The sequence below is a fragment of the Suncus etruscus genome, chromosome 4 (assembly GCF_024139225.1).
Source record: "Suncus etruscus isolate mSunEtr1 chromosome 4, mSunEtr1.pri.cur, whole genome shotgun sequence".
NCBI lineage: Eukaryota > Metazoa > Chordata > Mammalia > Eulipotyphla > Soricidae > Suncus > Suncus etruscus.
The window spans coordinates 27,475,830-27,492,114 of record NC_064851.1 but is presented as its reverse complement, the minus strand read 5'-3'; the positions used below and the strand labels follow the sequence as shown (position 1 = coordinate 27,492,114).

Here is a 16,285-nt window from a genome sequence, read left to right as displayed (position 1 = left end):
AGAAAGGCTTGAATGCAAGGCTAAAAAATGGAGCTTGCTTGAAAGGTTCTAATAGAAGCCACACCTGTTGGCTAGGGCCTTGAATAAAGCTGATGTCTCCTGAAACCTAACTGCTGTGAGTCATTTTCTTGCTGCCACTCTAAGACCCCACTGGGTAGAGGGAGTTGGAGGAGCGTGGCCTGGGCCAGTAGAGAAAGGCTCCTCCATCCATCTCACCATCATCCACAACCATCCAGGTCTTCATAATTAATCTGTTATTCTAAAGGGGACCATATGGAATGCCAGGGGATCGAGCCATGGTCCATCCTAAGTTAGTGTGTGCAAGGCAAACGCCCTACCATTTGCACTATGCTCCATCTCAGAATACAAGATTTTTAATGAAAGCTAAAAATAAAAAATTTGTTTTATCGATTATTTTGGATCCTCAGATAAATTTATTTTACTAGATTTTAGATGTAATAAAGACATGCTGAATTTTTCAAAGTAAGTTATGTTATAACTGAAGTTCCACATAAGTAAGATTATATTGTCAGGAAGAGTTATGTGGATTGAGGCAAGGAGCAATCACATGTAGAGAGAAGTCAAGATTAGATGCATAGAAATGTTATGGTTTGGGATCACCTATGTATGTGGATGGGTACGTAAGTGGAAATCATACACTGCATGAAGTCACAAGAAAACTCACAGAGAAGAGAGAAGCATGGTGAGAGGATTTAAAGTGGTCATAAGCAAGGTCTTAAAACTACTAATACTAGTAAACTGTTAGGAGAAAAAAACAGTGATATATAACAGATTAGGAGAAAAAAAGAACATTTAAGGTGTCTAAAATAGGTTCAATACAAAGAAGTATATAGAAAACCTAATTGACTTCCAGTGATGAGAACACTTTATCATTGCAACTTCCAGTTTCACAAAACCAAATCAACTTTCTCCTGTCACAGCTTTTCTTTCATTACTTCTAGAAACATCTTCTTGCATAGTTGTTGCTTTCTGGAAAAACTTAGTGCAAATTAACATTTTATATTTTATATTTAACTTTTATACAATACATTGCATTCTAAGTGCACTTGGCAAGTTTTCTATTTAGAGGACCCATTAAATGGCCCCTTCTGTAATGTGAAACATTAATTTCAAGTATATCTGCTTTACAGTTTCAATCTTTGAATTTCTAGTTTTCTGCTCCCGGACAGCTAACTAGGTCATAGTGTGCTATTCTCAGAGTCAAGCCCACATAAACACTAATTGGATTTTGCATCTGAAAGGTGGTGTAGCCCTTTGTCAATTCTAAATTTACATGATGTAATCCATATACAAGATGGGAAAGTTTTCATACCCAGTGGGAGGAGCAGGTGCCACATGCTTAGTTTTCCAAATATATCTGGAGACACATCAGATTTTAAAAAAGGCAGAACTTAAGACCTGCCTTCTTCATTTCAGACTTCATTAATTTGTAGTTTTAGTAGGAATTAATGAATTGTTATTACCTTTGGGGTTAATGTCAGACACAATTTCTCACCATACCATTTATCTTATGAAGGAAAACAATAATCATTACAAAGAAATATACAAACAAATAATGTACCTAATAAATCAAGTGCTCCAAAACTACAGGCTATAAACATGACCACAGATTGAAAAATAATGCACTCCTTTTAAGATGCCAAAGCCTTTGAGGCACAGAATTGGGAACATAGACTAGTGAGGACTATGGACAAATTCCCATACCTGTTTTTGAACATCATGAGGTCAAGCTAAAAATTAAGCTGTAACTGTGTGATTTTAATGAGCTTGAATGCCCCTTAGATCAGATGTACTAGAGCATTGCAATACTTTGTGGACATTGCAATACTTTGTGAAGAGGCCACACAGGTAATCAATCTTTAAAAAGGTTGTCTTTTGTCTCAGCTGCTAGTTCACCTCTGCCCTCTCTTTTCTTTTCCATGTATCCCCTTAGTTGTAAATCCTTCCCATAGAGCAACTGGCAGAACAGCACTGTAGCATTCTCTTACAATATATTTCTCATAATTAGATGCATATTATAATATCCCTGGAGATTCTAAGTTTTTGGTTTTAAAATGTGCTGCATCTATGGATTGTGGGTTAATTTGTCCTAGCTATTGACACTTGTGAAAACTCCTCACATGACTCTAATGTGCAGTCAGAGTTGCGAGCCTCTCCCAGGCTGTTTGACTGATGGCCCAGCTTGAGTTAGGCCATTGGGTTCTGTGTCATTGAGCTCTTTGGTTTTCAGAATCTATTGACCTCTGCTCTCCTGTCTCTCACATGTGTAGGCTGAAAAGGCAGGCTTAGAAGATGTAGTCAAATTCTTTTCCTGCCTGACTTCCAGAAGAAACTGGCAGAAATCTAACAACTACTGGAAAAATACAGCAAGCTTTTAAAAAGTATGAGCTCCTATGCATGAGAAATTCTGTAAGGGCCAGAGAACCTAAGGTGAGAATTCCATTATTGCTCTGTATAAACGAGAACACCTTTTTACCTTATATTCATTGTCTGAATACATCTGTTTACTTTTACTGAACCTGAGTTTCCTCATCTATAAAATCTGGAACTCCTGCTTTCTGATGCTTATATGGACCACTATTATGAGTGTCTAAAGTAGTGCTCAGTATGTAATAGATGCTCAATAGTGATTTTTAAAAGTGAAAAGAATTAACAACATAGTATTTACATATTAACTGATTATGTTCCAACTAGAAAATTATAAAATTGACTTAATATATCAAATTACACTTTATTCATCTATTAAATGAACATTATTTTGCATATTGGCTTGATACAAATCAAATTTCTTGGTATTAGAGATTGTTCTGAATAAAATATGCCTAATAGTAGTGCATCTAATAGCTTAGTACCTTTAAAAGCTCAACTAAATGTTTTACCTACTTCTGGAGTTGATTTTAAGCAGTACAACAATTGCAATTGCTAAAAGGAAGCTACAACCAACAAAGGAGCCTTTAATTCTCCCTTATAGCAAATAAGCAGGTTGTACTACTTTGGTAAGAGAACTCTGAACCTAATATACGAACACTTAACAGAGCTCTGTAAGAGTTACAGAAGGCCTACAGCTATATAAAACCTAATGAGACTATTAAATGTACAGTTTTAAGAAATTTATAGTTTGGGACAGAGAAATAATACACCAAGTATTATATATATATTTCTTCTTTTTATCTTGTTTTTATCCCAACACACCATATGCCCCTCAAAGCCCCCCACAAATGATCTCTGAGAATAGAGTCAAGAGTAAACCCTGAGCATTTCATTGTGTGATCCACAAACCAAAACCACACACACACACACACACACACACATACACAAACTGATAGATTTATCCTTCATTGTAGGAAGTGTTACTAGTAATATATCTCTAGATTCTAAAACGGCCAGAGAAACAGTTTCTTCACACCCACCTCACATAGAAGTGCTGCCTTTTCATCCTTTGTAGCTGTCTACATATTAAAATTCACTCTACAGATTATTTAAATTCTAGAATGTTACCTATATTTTGTATAAAAGAAACTTTCATTCTTTGCTTGGGTTTTTCAATCACTATCATCCATATGAAAATATTGCTTTCTTCCAGTAACAATCCTAAGATTTTGTATATTTACCTATATCTTTTGTCTGAAACTCAGACCATTGAGTAAGTACATTGCAAAGCAGAGATGGAACCTCAGATATATCTGATTCTGTAGTTCACCCTATCAACCTCAGCTTCAAGTGGACAAATCTCAGGTGACAGTACATTAGACATCTCAAAATCTGACTGCTTAGATAATTAATTGGAAAAAACTCAAGTCTAGAATAAGAAAAACAGATGGAACAAGAAGATGAAGCCATGCCTTACTTTAATCTGATCTTGGCCTAGGGCTCCCTTATAAAATTCTGTGAGGCTGGAATCTAATAACAAATTGTGACCAGTTTTCCTGGTTATTAATCAAACCTGCTGATACTTAATTTCATGACATTTCATAGATCACCATTCAGATCTGCATCCCTTCATAATTGTATATATAACTCTCTTGTCAGATCAGGTATAAAATAACTGTGGCTAAAAGGCAACAGTAGCAATTAGTAGATGATTCCACATTTTCTTATCATCTTCAAAACATGTTTTTGTTCTGCTGATGGACTGTGTGAATGAATATGTGTGAGAGTGCACTTATGTAAATTCTCTGTAACTCATATGGAATGATAGAAACTTTAACAAGTCTTTTTTGAATTTTTAATATGATATAAACACTCCCCATAGGACTTTTTCTACTCTTCATACAGAGCAGATTTCTGGCAGCCAGGTCAATTTAATCTGATGGTATCTTTACCCTAGTCCATTTTATTAGCACAAATTACTTGAATAGGACCAGTCATATTCTCTATCTTATTGCAGACTGCATTTCTTTTTTTTTTTTTCTTTCAGATTTTGGGTTTGGAGTCACACCCAGCAGCACTCAGGGGTTACTCCTGACTATGCACTTAGAAATCACTTCTGGCAGGCTTAGGGGGACCATAAGGGATGCTGGGATTCAAACCACCATCGTTCTGCATGCAAGGCAAACACCCTATGTTTTGGCAAACACCCATGCTATCTCTCATGCCCAGACTGCATTTCTTTTAAATAATTGTTCCTATTCTATGACTTTTGCTATATGACTGCAGTTTCTTCCAGAGAGAATTTTCTCTATATATTATTGTTAGACTCAACTATAAAACTTTAACAGATATATCAAATGTTATAATTTAAAAAGAGATTTTGAACATGCATTTAATGTTGAGTTTATTCCTAGTAAGAAGGACATACCTTGAGTAGCTGCTGGCCTAAGATGGAGATAATACACTCAGAGTGGACTTAAGCAAAACTTGCTAAGTCAAACTCATCCCAAATTTCCCACAGATACCCAATGAGAAATAAATACCAGGGCTAGGATTAAGTCTTGTACAAGGCATTCTAGTGCACGGCTCTGGAATACATCCCCAACATTGAATGTCTACTGAGCACTGATCCATGAAAACTACAAAATAAATGCTATAGTTGTTTATTCCTGAGTTTTCATCAAGATTTTATAAATACTTTTATGATGATATAAAACAAATATAGCCTTCCTGAAAATTTTATAATTAAACACAGACAAAAAGTTGTCTACTAGAGAACAACACATGTAAATATTAGCATTTGCTGTGTACAAATAATTATTTTATACTTGACCCCCATACCTTTTTTTCATTGTTTTTCTGCTTTATTTCATTGGTATAAAATTCACATAATCTACAATTAATTATTTCAGAAAAAACATTTTAGTGGCATGTAGCATATTCACAATGTTTTATAATTACTACCTCTAATTCCTAAATATCTTCATCAATGTAGTAAAAGATCTCAGGAAGAAGTTATTCTCAATTCTTCATTTTACAAAGAAATCACCACCACTCTACTTTTGATTTCAAGGATTTACCTGCTGTTATAGATTGAGTTGAGTTCCTTCTCCAAATTCATGTATTGATACTCAAATCTCTCACGTGATTGTATTTGTCATAAGGACTATGAGGAAGTTACTGATTTATTGGATCCAAACTGTACAGAACTTTAGGCATGTACTTAACCTTCCATGTAGCTAGTCCTGAGCCTATTCCCAGAAATTCATATAGTCTCATGGAGCACCATTAGGAGTAATCACTGAACACAGAGTCAAGAATAAGCCCTGGGTACTCCTGAGTGTGGGCACCAATTTTTTGTTTGTTTGGGGGCTACACCCACTGGCACTCTGGCGGACCATCTGGGATGCCACAGATTGAATTCTGGTCAGCTATGTAAAAGGTAATCTTTACCTTATTCACCATGTTATGGATTCCGCACCCAATTTTTAAAGGAGGTAAATAAGTCTAAATAAAATCATAAGAGTAATTCACTGACCCTATACAACAAGTTCCCTTCTAAGAAGATGAAAAGATTCCTTTGCTCTCTCTGCCATGAGAGACCCAGAAAAGAAAACCTATCACAATCTTACCATGTGAGCATGATCTCTTAATTTCAGTCACCACTATAAGAAAGCACATTTCTAGGGCTTAAAAGATAGTATTGTGGATAGCAGGAAGGGCATTTGGCTTGTACATGGTCAAACTTGGTTTGATACCCCATGTAGTCCCATGAGACTACAGGGAATGATCCTTGAATACCACAGGTCTCCCCCAAAGCAAGCATGTTTCTGATGCTTATTTAAACCACCCAATTTACAATCAATCTTTTGTTATGAAAACTTAACATATATATTCTGGATATGTATATCATAGGGTGATATGGGATGGTATTATATATTGTTCGCATATAGATCATATAATGTCGAATATATGACTTTTTCATTCAGCAGGATGCTTTCAATGTGTATGTTAGAATCTGTGTTTGTAGTATATAGGTCTCTATATTATTCATTTTTATGGTTGAATATTATATTGTGCAATTGCCCCACATCTTTATTCATCTGTACATGAATACTTGAGTTGTTTCCGCCATGTGAAAATTGTGTCAAGTGTTCTTCTGAACATTATAATAAATATGTAATATACCGTATTTTTCTCTCTAAAAGATGCACCTGACCATAAGACACACATAGTTTTTAGATGAGGAAGACAAGAAAAAAATATTCTGAAGCAAATGGTGCAATGCAAGACACTGTCAGGAGACAGTGGCTGGGAGCAACTAGCCTGTGAGGCTGAAGTATATTGACAGTACACCGGTTCACAGCTGGTTAAACACATTTACCTAACATTTTTTTTCCATCAGAAAATAGAAAACATTTTTTAAAATACGTTTTTGTTAATTTAAAAAAAGATAAAAGTCACAGCAGCAATCAAATAGTCTTTAATGAAAGCTCTATGTATGATGGTAAAAGTTGATTGTTGGTACTATGTGGTATGTCTGGCAATAAAGGGGATGTAACACTGCAGATGCCAAGAAGTTTTTTTTTTAATATCAATTTTTCTTTATTATTTATTTATTTTTTTTCTTTTCTCTTTTTTTTTAAACACCTGATTACATACATATTTGTAATTTGAATTCCAGTGATGGAAGAAATACAGGTTTTAAGGTACTAAATCAGTTTTGAGAAAAGACAAGATGAGTCAAAAGGATTGCAGTGTATAGCTCAGTGTGGATTCCCTTGACAAGAGATGAAACATACTTAGATGTACACATAGAAAGCCTAGCATTGAGGGATTTTTATTTGCAACTAGATGACTCGAGTTTTATTCTCGGGATCCCATATATTCCCTAAAGTCATGAAATAAATAATTAGCTTGTGCAGAATGTGCTGACCTGACATCAATGACCTGTCATTCTGTGACTCCCATAGCAGGCGTGGAATAATTTCTGAGCACAGAACCAGGAGTAGCACCTGAGACTGCAGTTGTGGCCAAAAACCAAACACAAAAAATGAGTTGATTGAAACCTGGTTGAATAGGCCACGAAGTGACTATATATTGGTTGTTGTTTTCAGATTCTTTTTTTTTTTTGATGAATACAGATTGGCTTGGGGTTAAAAATAAACTTTAAGATGACAATGTAAGAGATAATGTGAAATCTCTACCTAGTTCAATTTTTTTTTTTTTTTTTTGCTTTCCTGGCAAGAAGTTTTAGTATATGCTCTTCACCCCTGCACTCAGGATTCAGCTCCTGGCAGCATTTGCCCCATAAGATGCACAGACATTTCATCTTTTGGGGGGAAAACGTTTATCTTTTTTTTTTTTTTTTTTTTTTTGGTTTTTGGGTCACACCCGGTGACGCTCAGGGGTTACTCCTGGCTATGCGCTCAGAAGTCGCTCCTGGCTTGGGGGACCATATGGGACGCCGGGGGATCGAACCGCGGTCCGTCTCCTAGGCTAGCGCAGGTAAGGCAGGCACCTTACCTCGAGCGCCACCGCCCGGCCCCGAAAACGTTTATCTTATGGTACAAAAAATATGGTAGTATCAGAACCCTGAATTTTGGATTACACACTTGCAAAGGTGTTTTCTTGTTTCTCACATGAGGAATTTTTCCTGGAATTCTATAATAGAACCTCAGAATACTTCAAATACATTCCTTTTGTTGCCGTAGCTGAATAAATTAATTTATCTTAAAAGAGTTAATCACTGTTACTTGAAACTCAGACTATAACCAAATCAATGATAAAATTTTTGTTCTTTATCATGATGCTAACTATGAAAAAAGTAAGCTCAAAATTTCTCTTTCAAAGACAAGCCATGGGGTGGTAAATTCCCTGTTGATACTAATCAAAAAGGGTGACTATCTGATGAGATTCTGTAATCTGACTTGATTATGAGAACTTTGCTTAGATTACCACCTACCTTGGGGACCAGGCAGCATAGGACCTTGCATTCAGAGCATACTCCAATTCAAAACGACTCCTTAAAGCTGCTACATGGCTCCGGCCAGGTCCTCCACGGCTCACCAAACAATCAGAAGAAGAAGAAGGTGAGAGAGACCCGCTGCTATTACTAGATGCAGGAGACATGAGCTGAGAAAAGAAAAGAGATTCAATCACTTAATAAACCCAACAGACTTAGAGGCACAGAATAGAATATTGATTTATTTTAATGTTCTATTCTAGGATTTTTTTTCATATTTTAATTTCTGTTCATCTCAGCCTGTTTCTGGCTTTTCCTTCAGCCTCTCATGACACCACCTGGATAGCTTAATTTACTTTTTTGACCTAGTTCTGTGCTAAAAGCTAGCCCATTAAAGCTTTGCATTTGTCTTTCTGAAAACACAGCTGGCCCAAATCAGATTCATAAAATAGATATTTAGAAGGTTATTATTTAATGATCAAAAGATTCTCTACATGTTTCACTATAGCAATATGATTCAGTGCATAGTTCCTTCAAATTGTAGCTTGAAAATTATTCCCTTTAAATGAAATGGAGTTATATTCATTTCCAGGAATACATGCATTTATAAATGAGTATTCTTTAATGTCTTACAAGCATAAAAACCAAACCAAGTTTTTTGTGAGAGAACTTTTAAAAAATAGTTACAGGTACTTAAGCAGAGCTAGAGATAGGCAAGTATGAGGGAAGAAACAAGATGTAAAGGGAAAAACAGGAAGTATTTTTCTTGAATTTTGGACAACCTTTCTGTTTATAAACTCTTCCGAACCTAACTGAGAATATTAGTGCTTTTGACTAACATTTCATAAGTCATGCAGATAGCAGACATTGGTTTGAAAATAATAAATATGTCTATCATATACTTGTTTATCTTTTGGCCCCTCATAAGTGCTCACACATATTTTCACATATTTTCAGAGGAGCAATATAAACAGATTGGTGGGGAATCTCCAGTCGGGTGTTCAGTTACTTGAGAATATCTATGATAGCAAGAAAGTTCTTCCTCAAAATAAATTAAACTACTATTGCATTTAATTTCTATTTGTTGGCACTTAGAGAAATAGGTCAATCCCTTTATAAAATGGTTTCTTTAAAAAAATTTTTAATATATTGAACTCAAAAATGTATTAGACTAATCTTATTTTATCTTGTTAGGGATAAATATCACTCATTTTTCTAATTGGTTCTCACATGTTATTTCAATACAGTCCTCATTCTGATCTCCCGTCTCTAAATGTGTATCTGTTTTAAATTATCTTTTAACAAAATCAGGGGAATAATTAGTTACTGTTTTGTTTGTGATGTCAGAACAAAAATAAGTGATCATATCTTTTATTTAGTAATAAAACAGAACTGTAACTTCCAGAGAGGTTATTATTCAATGATATCCATGATATCCATGATCCTAAGCATATAGTCACTATTTGATAATGTTTTTACTGTTGCTCTGGCAATGCAATATCTATTCTCATTAAATGTATTCTTGTTAGACATGAACTATTACTATATCAACCATGATATTCTAGAAGAATCCTATTCAAAATATTTATATGTGAAGACTGGTACCAATCCTATGACTGATGATTGAAAACTTATCTAAATTAAAGTAGGTAGAAACTTGTTTTCAAATACTTAAATCTCGAGGCCAGAGAGATAGCATAGTGGTATTGCCTTGCACTTGGCCAACTCGGATCAATGCCAGTTTGAATCCTGGCATTTTATATAGTGCCCTGAACCCGCCAGGTGTGACTCCCTCCCAAAAAAAATCTGTTTCTCTCTCTGTCTCTCTTCTCTGTGTCTCTCTGTCTCTGTCCCTTTCTCTGTCTCTGTCTCTGTCTCTATCTCTCTCACTCTCTCTCTCTCTTTCTGCAAGAGTTATGCATATGTGTACAAAGCAAAGAACAACACTGTGACACCTGGTAGCCAACCTAACAAAACCAGAGTGACCTTGGGAAAGGTAACCCATACCCATAGAAACAGTGACATGGTTTAAGCCAAATATTGGAACAACATTCCTACTAAGACAATAGGTCATAGAATCTGTGTAATGCTGTATACCTCATAGATATAAGCTTTCTGAAAAGTAAATAAATAAAATGTAGATATTTTTAAAAAATGTATTTCTCAAAAGGGAACCAAAAGGTCCAAATACTCTAAGGGGTCACTTGTAAAAACCATTTAATTGTTGGGCAGCATGACAGAAGACTGAGGGGTCAACAACTAGTAGAACAGGCATTGGGTACAGAAGGAAACAGAGAATCATGGTTGGAAATAAATTGAGAAACTTTATTCAAGACCACTTAAAAAAAAGCATAATACTGATTAGTACAAAAGATAAATCAGCATACTTCAATCTTTTTACACCATCAGACCAGTACCTTTTCAGCAATGCGTTCATGGACCAGTGTTGGTAGAGGCCTTCACATTTGGCCTCATATTGCCTTCTAATTAGATGTCTCTCAATTGGTCCCTTTGGTTTTCTTGTTAAAAACATGTTTACCCATTGTCTCCTCATCTGGCTTTTCCCTTCCCTTGGGGGTAGGCTTTGTTTATTCCAATAAAGGCTACTCAGGAGGCCTGAAGGAGGAGCTGCCATCTTGGCTCCTGGTTCCACCTGGTGGAGCGAATGGCTTGTGGGTGAGCAGCTTGCATTTGAGTTTCTGGCCTGCTATCCATCTGTGTGTGGATTATTTCTTGTGTCAGAATTGTTGCTGGACCTGAGTCTCTTGTCCTATCTGGACAGGGGACATGAGAATTCCTCTCCCTCTGTGGGGATTGTGGAATGCACAACCCACCATTCCACAGAGCAGCAGTTAGAACTAAGGCTAGACCAGTGGTTGTCAAATTTTCTATATCAGTGAACTGGTCCTATGGACTGGATGGTGAAGACCACTGTGATAGAACTTTAAGAAACTCTATTTTAATGCCCTTGATGTTGATACTGGTCATTAATTAGTGCAATATGGACGAGAAACCCATTTTTGTAAACCATGAGTTCATCTTTACTATTATACTCTCACTAAAGATTTGGTAAATAAGGTAGTCTTTTTTGAGCAGTTCTAATTGTTCATGTTTCTAAAGTCTGTTCCCTGATCTAACTGGATATAACCCAAGATTAGGAGCAAACTTTATTTGGGGGCGGGGGCGGTTCACACAGATGATGCTCAGTGATTACTCCTAGCTATGGGCTCAGAAATCGCTCCTGGCTTAGGGACCATATGGGATGCCTGGGATCGAACCAAGTCCCGTCCTGGGTCAGCAGTATTCAAGGCCCTACCACTGCGCTATTGCGCTGGCCTCCAGGAACAAACTTGCTCTGAGTCAAACACAGCATCCAAAGCTTCTTGCAGTAGCTCTTGATGGAGGAGGCTACTTCAGCATACTTCACTTTGAAGGTTTCAGGGCTGAAGGGAACAAACATCTCTAAGACTAAAAACTGAGCTTTTTTCTATATAAAAAACTCCTTTAGAAGTTTCATTCAAGTCACGGGACAGTCACTCAAAACAGAGACTCCAGCTACAAGTTGTCATTTTGGATCTGATAATTTTCAGTAGAGCAGGCATTTCATTCTTTTTAAAACTAAGAGTAACATTAAGTTGAGAACTGTTTTAAGTAAATAAAATTTTCTTTGGATACCCCTACTTGAGGACAAGGTTGTAAAATTTCAGGTCAAGACTATTTTAACCCATTTTTATTTTCTGCCTTTCTTTCACCTATATATGCATACATAAGCCTCTATGTGTAATGTTTGACCTCTTTCCTAAAGCACTCATTTGCATTTGGGCAACATTTATTATTCTTTTAAAATGAACTCCTTTATCTATTTTCAAAAGCTATCTCCCGACTGGGTGCATAGAAAATTAAGACAATTATAAAGAGCATTAAAGCAAGTAGCTTCTTGATATTAAAGAAAATTCTATTAACCTGATTATCAGCATATAGCACATTATGCAACACATATGCAGTATAAAAAGCAATGCCTCTCAATTTATGCACTAATTTTAATGATAAATTTTTAGTTAATGTAGACAATGGCTTACTATATAGTTCAGTGTGTGTTAGAACGTTTATATAGAAAATAATTTAAATAATTATCTTCAAATATATTTAAATCAACAATTTGCATATTAATTTTTTAGATAGAAGGACTCAAAATTTACTTTTTTGTGTGGTTTATTATTCTATTTTTGGTACTAGTAATCAAAACCAAACCCTCCATATGAAAGAAAGTTATGAGATCTACCACCAATCCCTAAATTCGTTGTGATTTTTAACTTTGTTACTATTCATGCAGTTAATTCTGCCCCCCCCCACAGCAGAAATAATAACAGGGTAAATATGGGTAGAGCTATGAAAATTCATACTCGTTTTCTTTACAAAAGCACCCTCTTACCTAGATTCCCCATCATCCTTGAATATGCAGTCTTTTTTAATAGACATGCTTCAGAAGTTAAAATTCTTACCTCAATGTTGCAGAGACACTCTTCTAACTTGGTAACAACTTCAGAAAATTCCGGTCTTCCCTGTAAATAGAAAAAAAGACATTTTCCCCCCAAAGAATAAAAAGACAGACAATCTCTTTGGATTTTTAAATTATGCATTTGCATTTGTAAAGAATGAGATTAACAATAAAGTATATTTTTATTTAAAATACACTTGTATTGAAGTGTTAATTGAATGTTCATTTGCTGTTCAGAGAAGGATGTAGAGGCTCACTCTGATAAGAGTTTTAAGTCAGAATTTGCAACTACATTCAGATAATGAAATAGTGAAAAAGCTTTAATTAGCTTTGCATGTTTTTAAGTGGCAGGTTTTCTTCTTCTAAATGAAAGAATAGAAGTGAATATTAAAAATCTATTAACTATCTCAGTGCCTTAGAGTAATATTTCCCATGTCTGTAGAAAAATAACTGAAAATCTAATTTTAATAGTTTACTCTTTAAATATCATAATATAAGTGATGCTAGGGCTACACATCAGGTAGGGAATTTGCCTTCATGTGGATGACCTCAGGTCCAATCCCTGCACTTCATATGTTTCATTAGCCCTTCTAAGAGTGTTCCTTAGTGCAGAGCCAAGACTGTCCTGACAATGCCAAGTGTGGCTCATAAAATAAAATAAACAACATACAAGAAAATAAAAAATAGTAATAGAGATTTTATGATTATAGTTACGATCAGTTTTTAATATTCAAAAACTACCATTAAAGTATTGTCTATTAGGAAATCTGTCCCATGTGTTTAGCTAAACATTGGTTTCTGATTACATTTCAAGTTTTCCTCTTGTTAGGTATATAAAAATATTATAGATCTGTGTAAATTTTCTTTTGAATTTTTAAAAAAGTGTCTTCTTTAGTAGAAATCATATGCTTTCTTTTTTGTCAGATCTTAGGATTACATGACCTATCATTTCTCTCTTTATGGAAGTTTCACTGCCAGGAGGTGGAAAGCCCAATTTAACATTCAGGTGCAGTAACCAACTAATTTCGATTCTTAGTAGAACAATTTCTCCCTTAATATCTAGCCCTCCCCTGAGGACACTGCTTCCCCCTGAGCCTTCTCAAGTAGAAGTTTTCTCTAATGTATTCCTGAATCTTTGCAATGGTAGGGGTGGTGGTGGGGTGTGGAGGAAGTGTGTGATAGAGGATCTGTGTCTTTCCTTTTTATTACCACAAATTTTAAATGGTTTCTCCTAAAACCACCAATTCTCAGGGAATTTCATGAGTCACACCTTCTTGATTCTTTGAAGGTTTTTCTGACAGGCTCTGTAATACTATTCTTGCTTGTTTGTTTGTTTGTTTTGTATTGTTTTTTGTTTTTGGGCCATACCCGTTGACGCTCAGGGATTACTCCTGGCTATTGTGCTCAGAAATAGCTCCTGGCTTGGGGGGACCATATGGGACACTGGGGTATCGAACCGTGGTCTGTCCTAGGCTAGCGCTTACAAGGCAGATGCTTTACCTCTAGCGCCACCGCTTCGGCTTCTATAATACTATTCTTAATGCTTTTATTTTCTATGCATGTAATCATTTCAATGAACTGATTTCCAGGTTGCTTTGTATTTACTTCTGCATTAATCCTACCTTCCACCTTACCACAGTTTCATAGTTTATTGGTCATATTCAATGCTTGCAAAATTTGCAAACTATCCATTCTCTCAATTTCACCAGCACACTTTGAGTGATAGTGTAGTTCTTTCTGTCTAGCTTAGTTCTATTGGAATCCTGACTTCTGCAATTTTTGATCATGTGAAACATTTTGCACTTAAAAACAACTATCTTTAATTTGTGAATATTTTCAAATATGGTCTATAGAAGAAATATTAATATACCCCCATTGTTATGTTATTTGGATTTATAAATCTAACAAGATTTCTGGTCTTGGGCTTAGTTTCCTATTATATTAGGCCTTTGAAAGATGAACAAGAGAAAAGGTTACAGGAACTAGAGAAATATTAACTGCTCTATTCCTCACTACTAATGGTTCCCTAATCCCTTCAGCAGTAGTGGGGTGCTGAGGATTGAATCTGGGTTGATTACATGCAGTGCAAACACCCTACCTGTTGTATTATCTATCCAATCTCCCAGATTAGTCTTGCTTCTGCTTAGAGAACCTATAATGTTTATATAATTCTCTTTCACTTTGCAGATAGCTATTTTGTTCCTTTTCCCCCAAATCTTAGGAACTGACTACTGACTTTATTTCTATTTGAAATATTTTTTTCTGGCTCTGAGGATAGTTATTTTATCTTGTAGTAAATTATAGCTCTGAAAATCTACTCAAGGATATTCCCTAGCAAACATTCCCCTTTTACTTTGCATTTTTTATTGTCAATGTTATTTTTCTGTTGATTTAATTTTCTTCAACATATAATTTAATTTTCTTCACTGTCAATTATATCAAGTTGAAAGCAAATATATAGCAAACTTTTGACTCTTCTTCCTCAACCTACATTTCCATTTCTGGTCAATTTCTTTAAGGATATTTCTTAATTCAATCTCTCATTCTTATCCTCCATCAGTTCTCCACATTTATCAAGATTTTTCATAAGATATTGAACTGAAACAATATATCCTTCTTGTTAAGTTCAGCTATTATTAAGCATTTAATGCAAATAACATTCCTTTGTCCTTGCAATATTCTTTAGTGGAATTTGAGGTTACTACTACTTTAAATTGTTTTTTCTTTCTCAGATTTTTCCTGTGGTTCCACTTCTCTCTTTTATCTTTAAATATTGGATTGCACCAAGAATCTATCTTTGGGCCTCTACTCTATCTACAGTTTATTTATGGAGTATTTAACTTAATTTCACTGTCTTTAATGTCCAGAATGTCTATCTCTAGTTTATTACTATATTTGAACTCTAATATCACATGTGAAACTGCTTATATATAATTTTCCCCATTTCAGTTAATCTCAATTCATCCTTTCAGTTCCAGAGAACAAAAACCATAGAAAATCTTTAATTGTTCTCTTTGCTATACTTTATATTTTGTTAGTTATTATAAGGCTACATTTAATGGTTCCACGGCTCAAGCACAGGGCCTGACATGCAATGTATATTCTCTACCATTTGAGTTTTTTCAAATACATTCTTAATATTTAATGTCATAACAAAAATTAACCAGATTCTAACTGTTTCTCATATTTTTCTAAGTTGCTATCATCTCTTATTTGCATTATTACAATTGCCTATAATTGCTTCTGTTGCATCCTTTTTTTCTTCCTAAAAATATGTTCTCAACATAGTAGCCAAAATAAGCATTTAAAAATGTACTTCAGATTATGTGAAGCTACTCCCACAAGTCTTTAGTTACTTCTCATCTCCTTTGAGTAAAAGAAAAAGCGCTTGCAGCTGAGAAAATATTTCAAGTGGTAGAATAAATGCCTAG

The 16,285-nt window shown here is 35.2% G+C and overlaps 1 protein-coding gene across 1 annotated transcript in view; it reads right to left on the bottom strand.

The window, feature by feature from the left end:
- TNNI3K (TNNI3 interacting kinase) overlaps positions 1–16,285 on the bottom strand; it is a 307,398-nt gene that overhangs the window by 47,970 nt on the left and 243,143 nt on the right. The window contains exons 22-23 of the mRNA XM_049772005.1: positions 12,859–12,918; positions 8,357–8,526 (exon numbers count right to left, since the gene is read on the bottom strand). Of these exons, the coding sequence (XP_049627962.1) occupies positions 8,357–8,526; positions 12,859–12,918 (230 nt within the window). The remainder of the gene's footprint in view (positions 1–8,356; positions 8,527–12,858; positions 12,919–16,285) is intronic.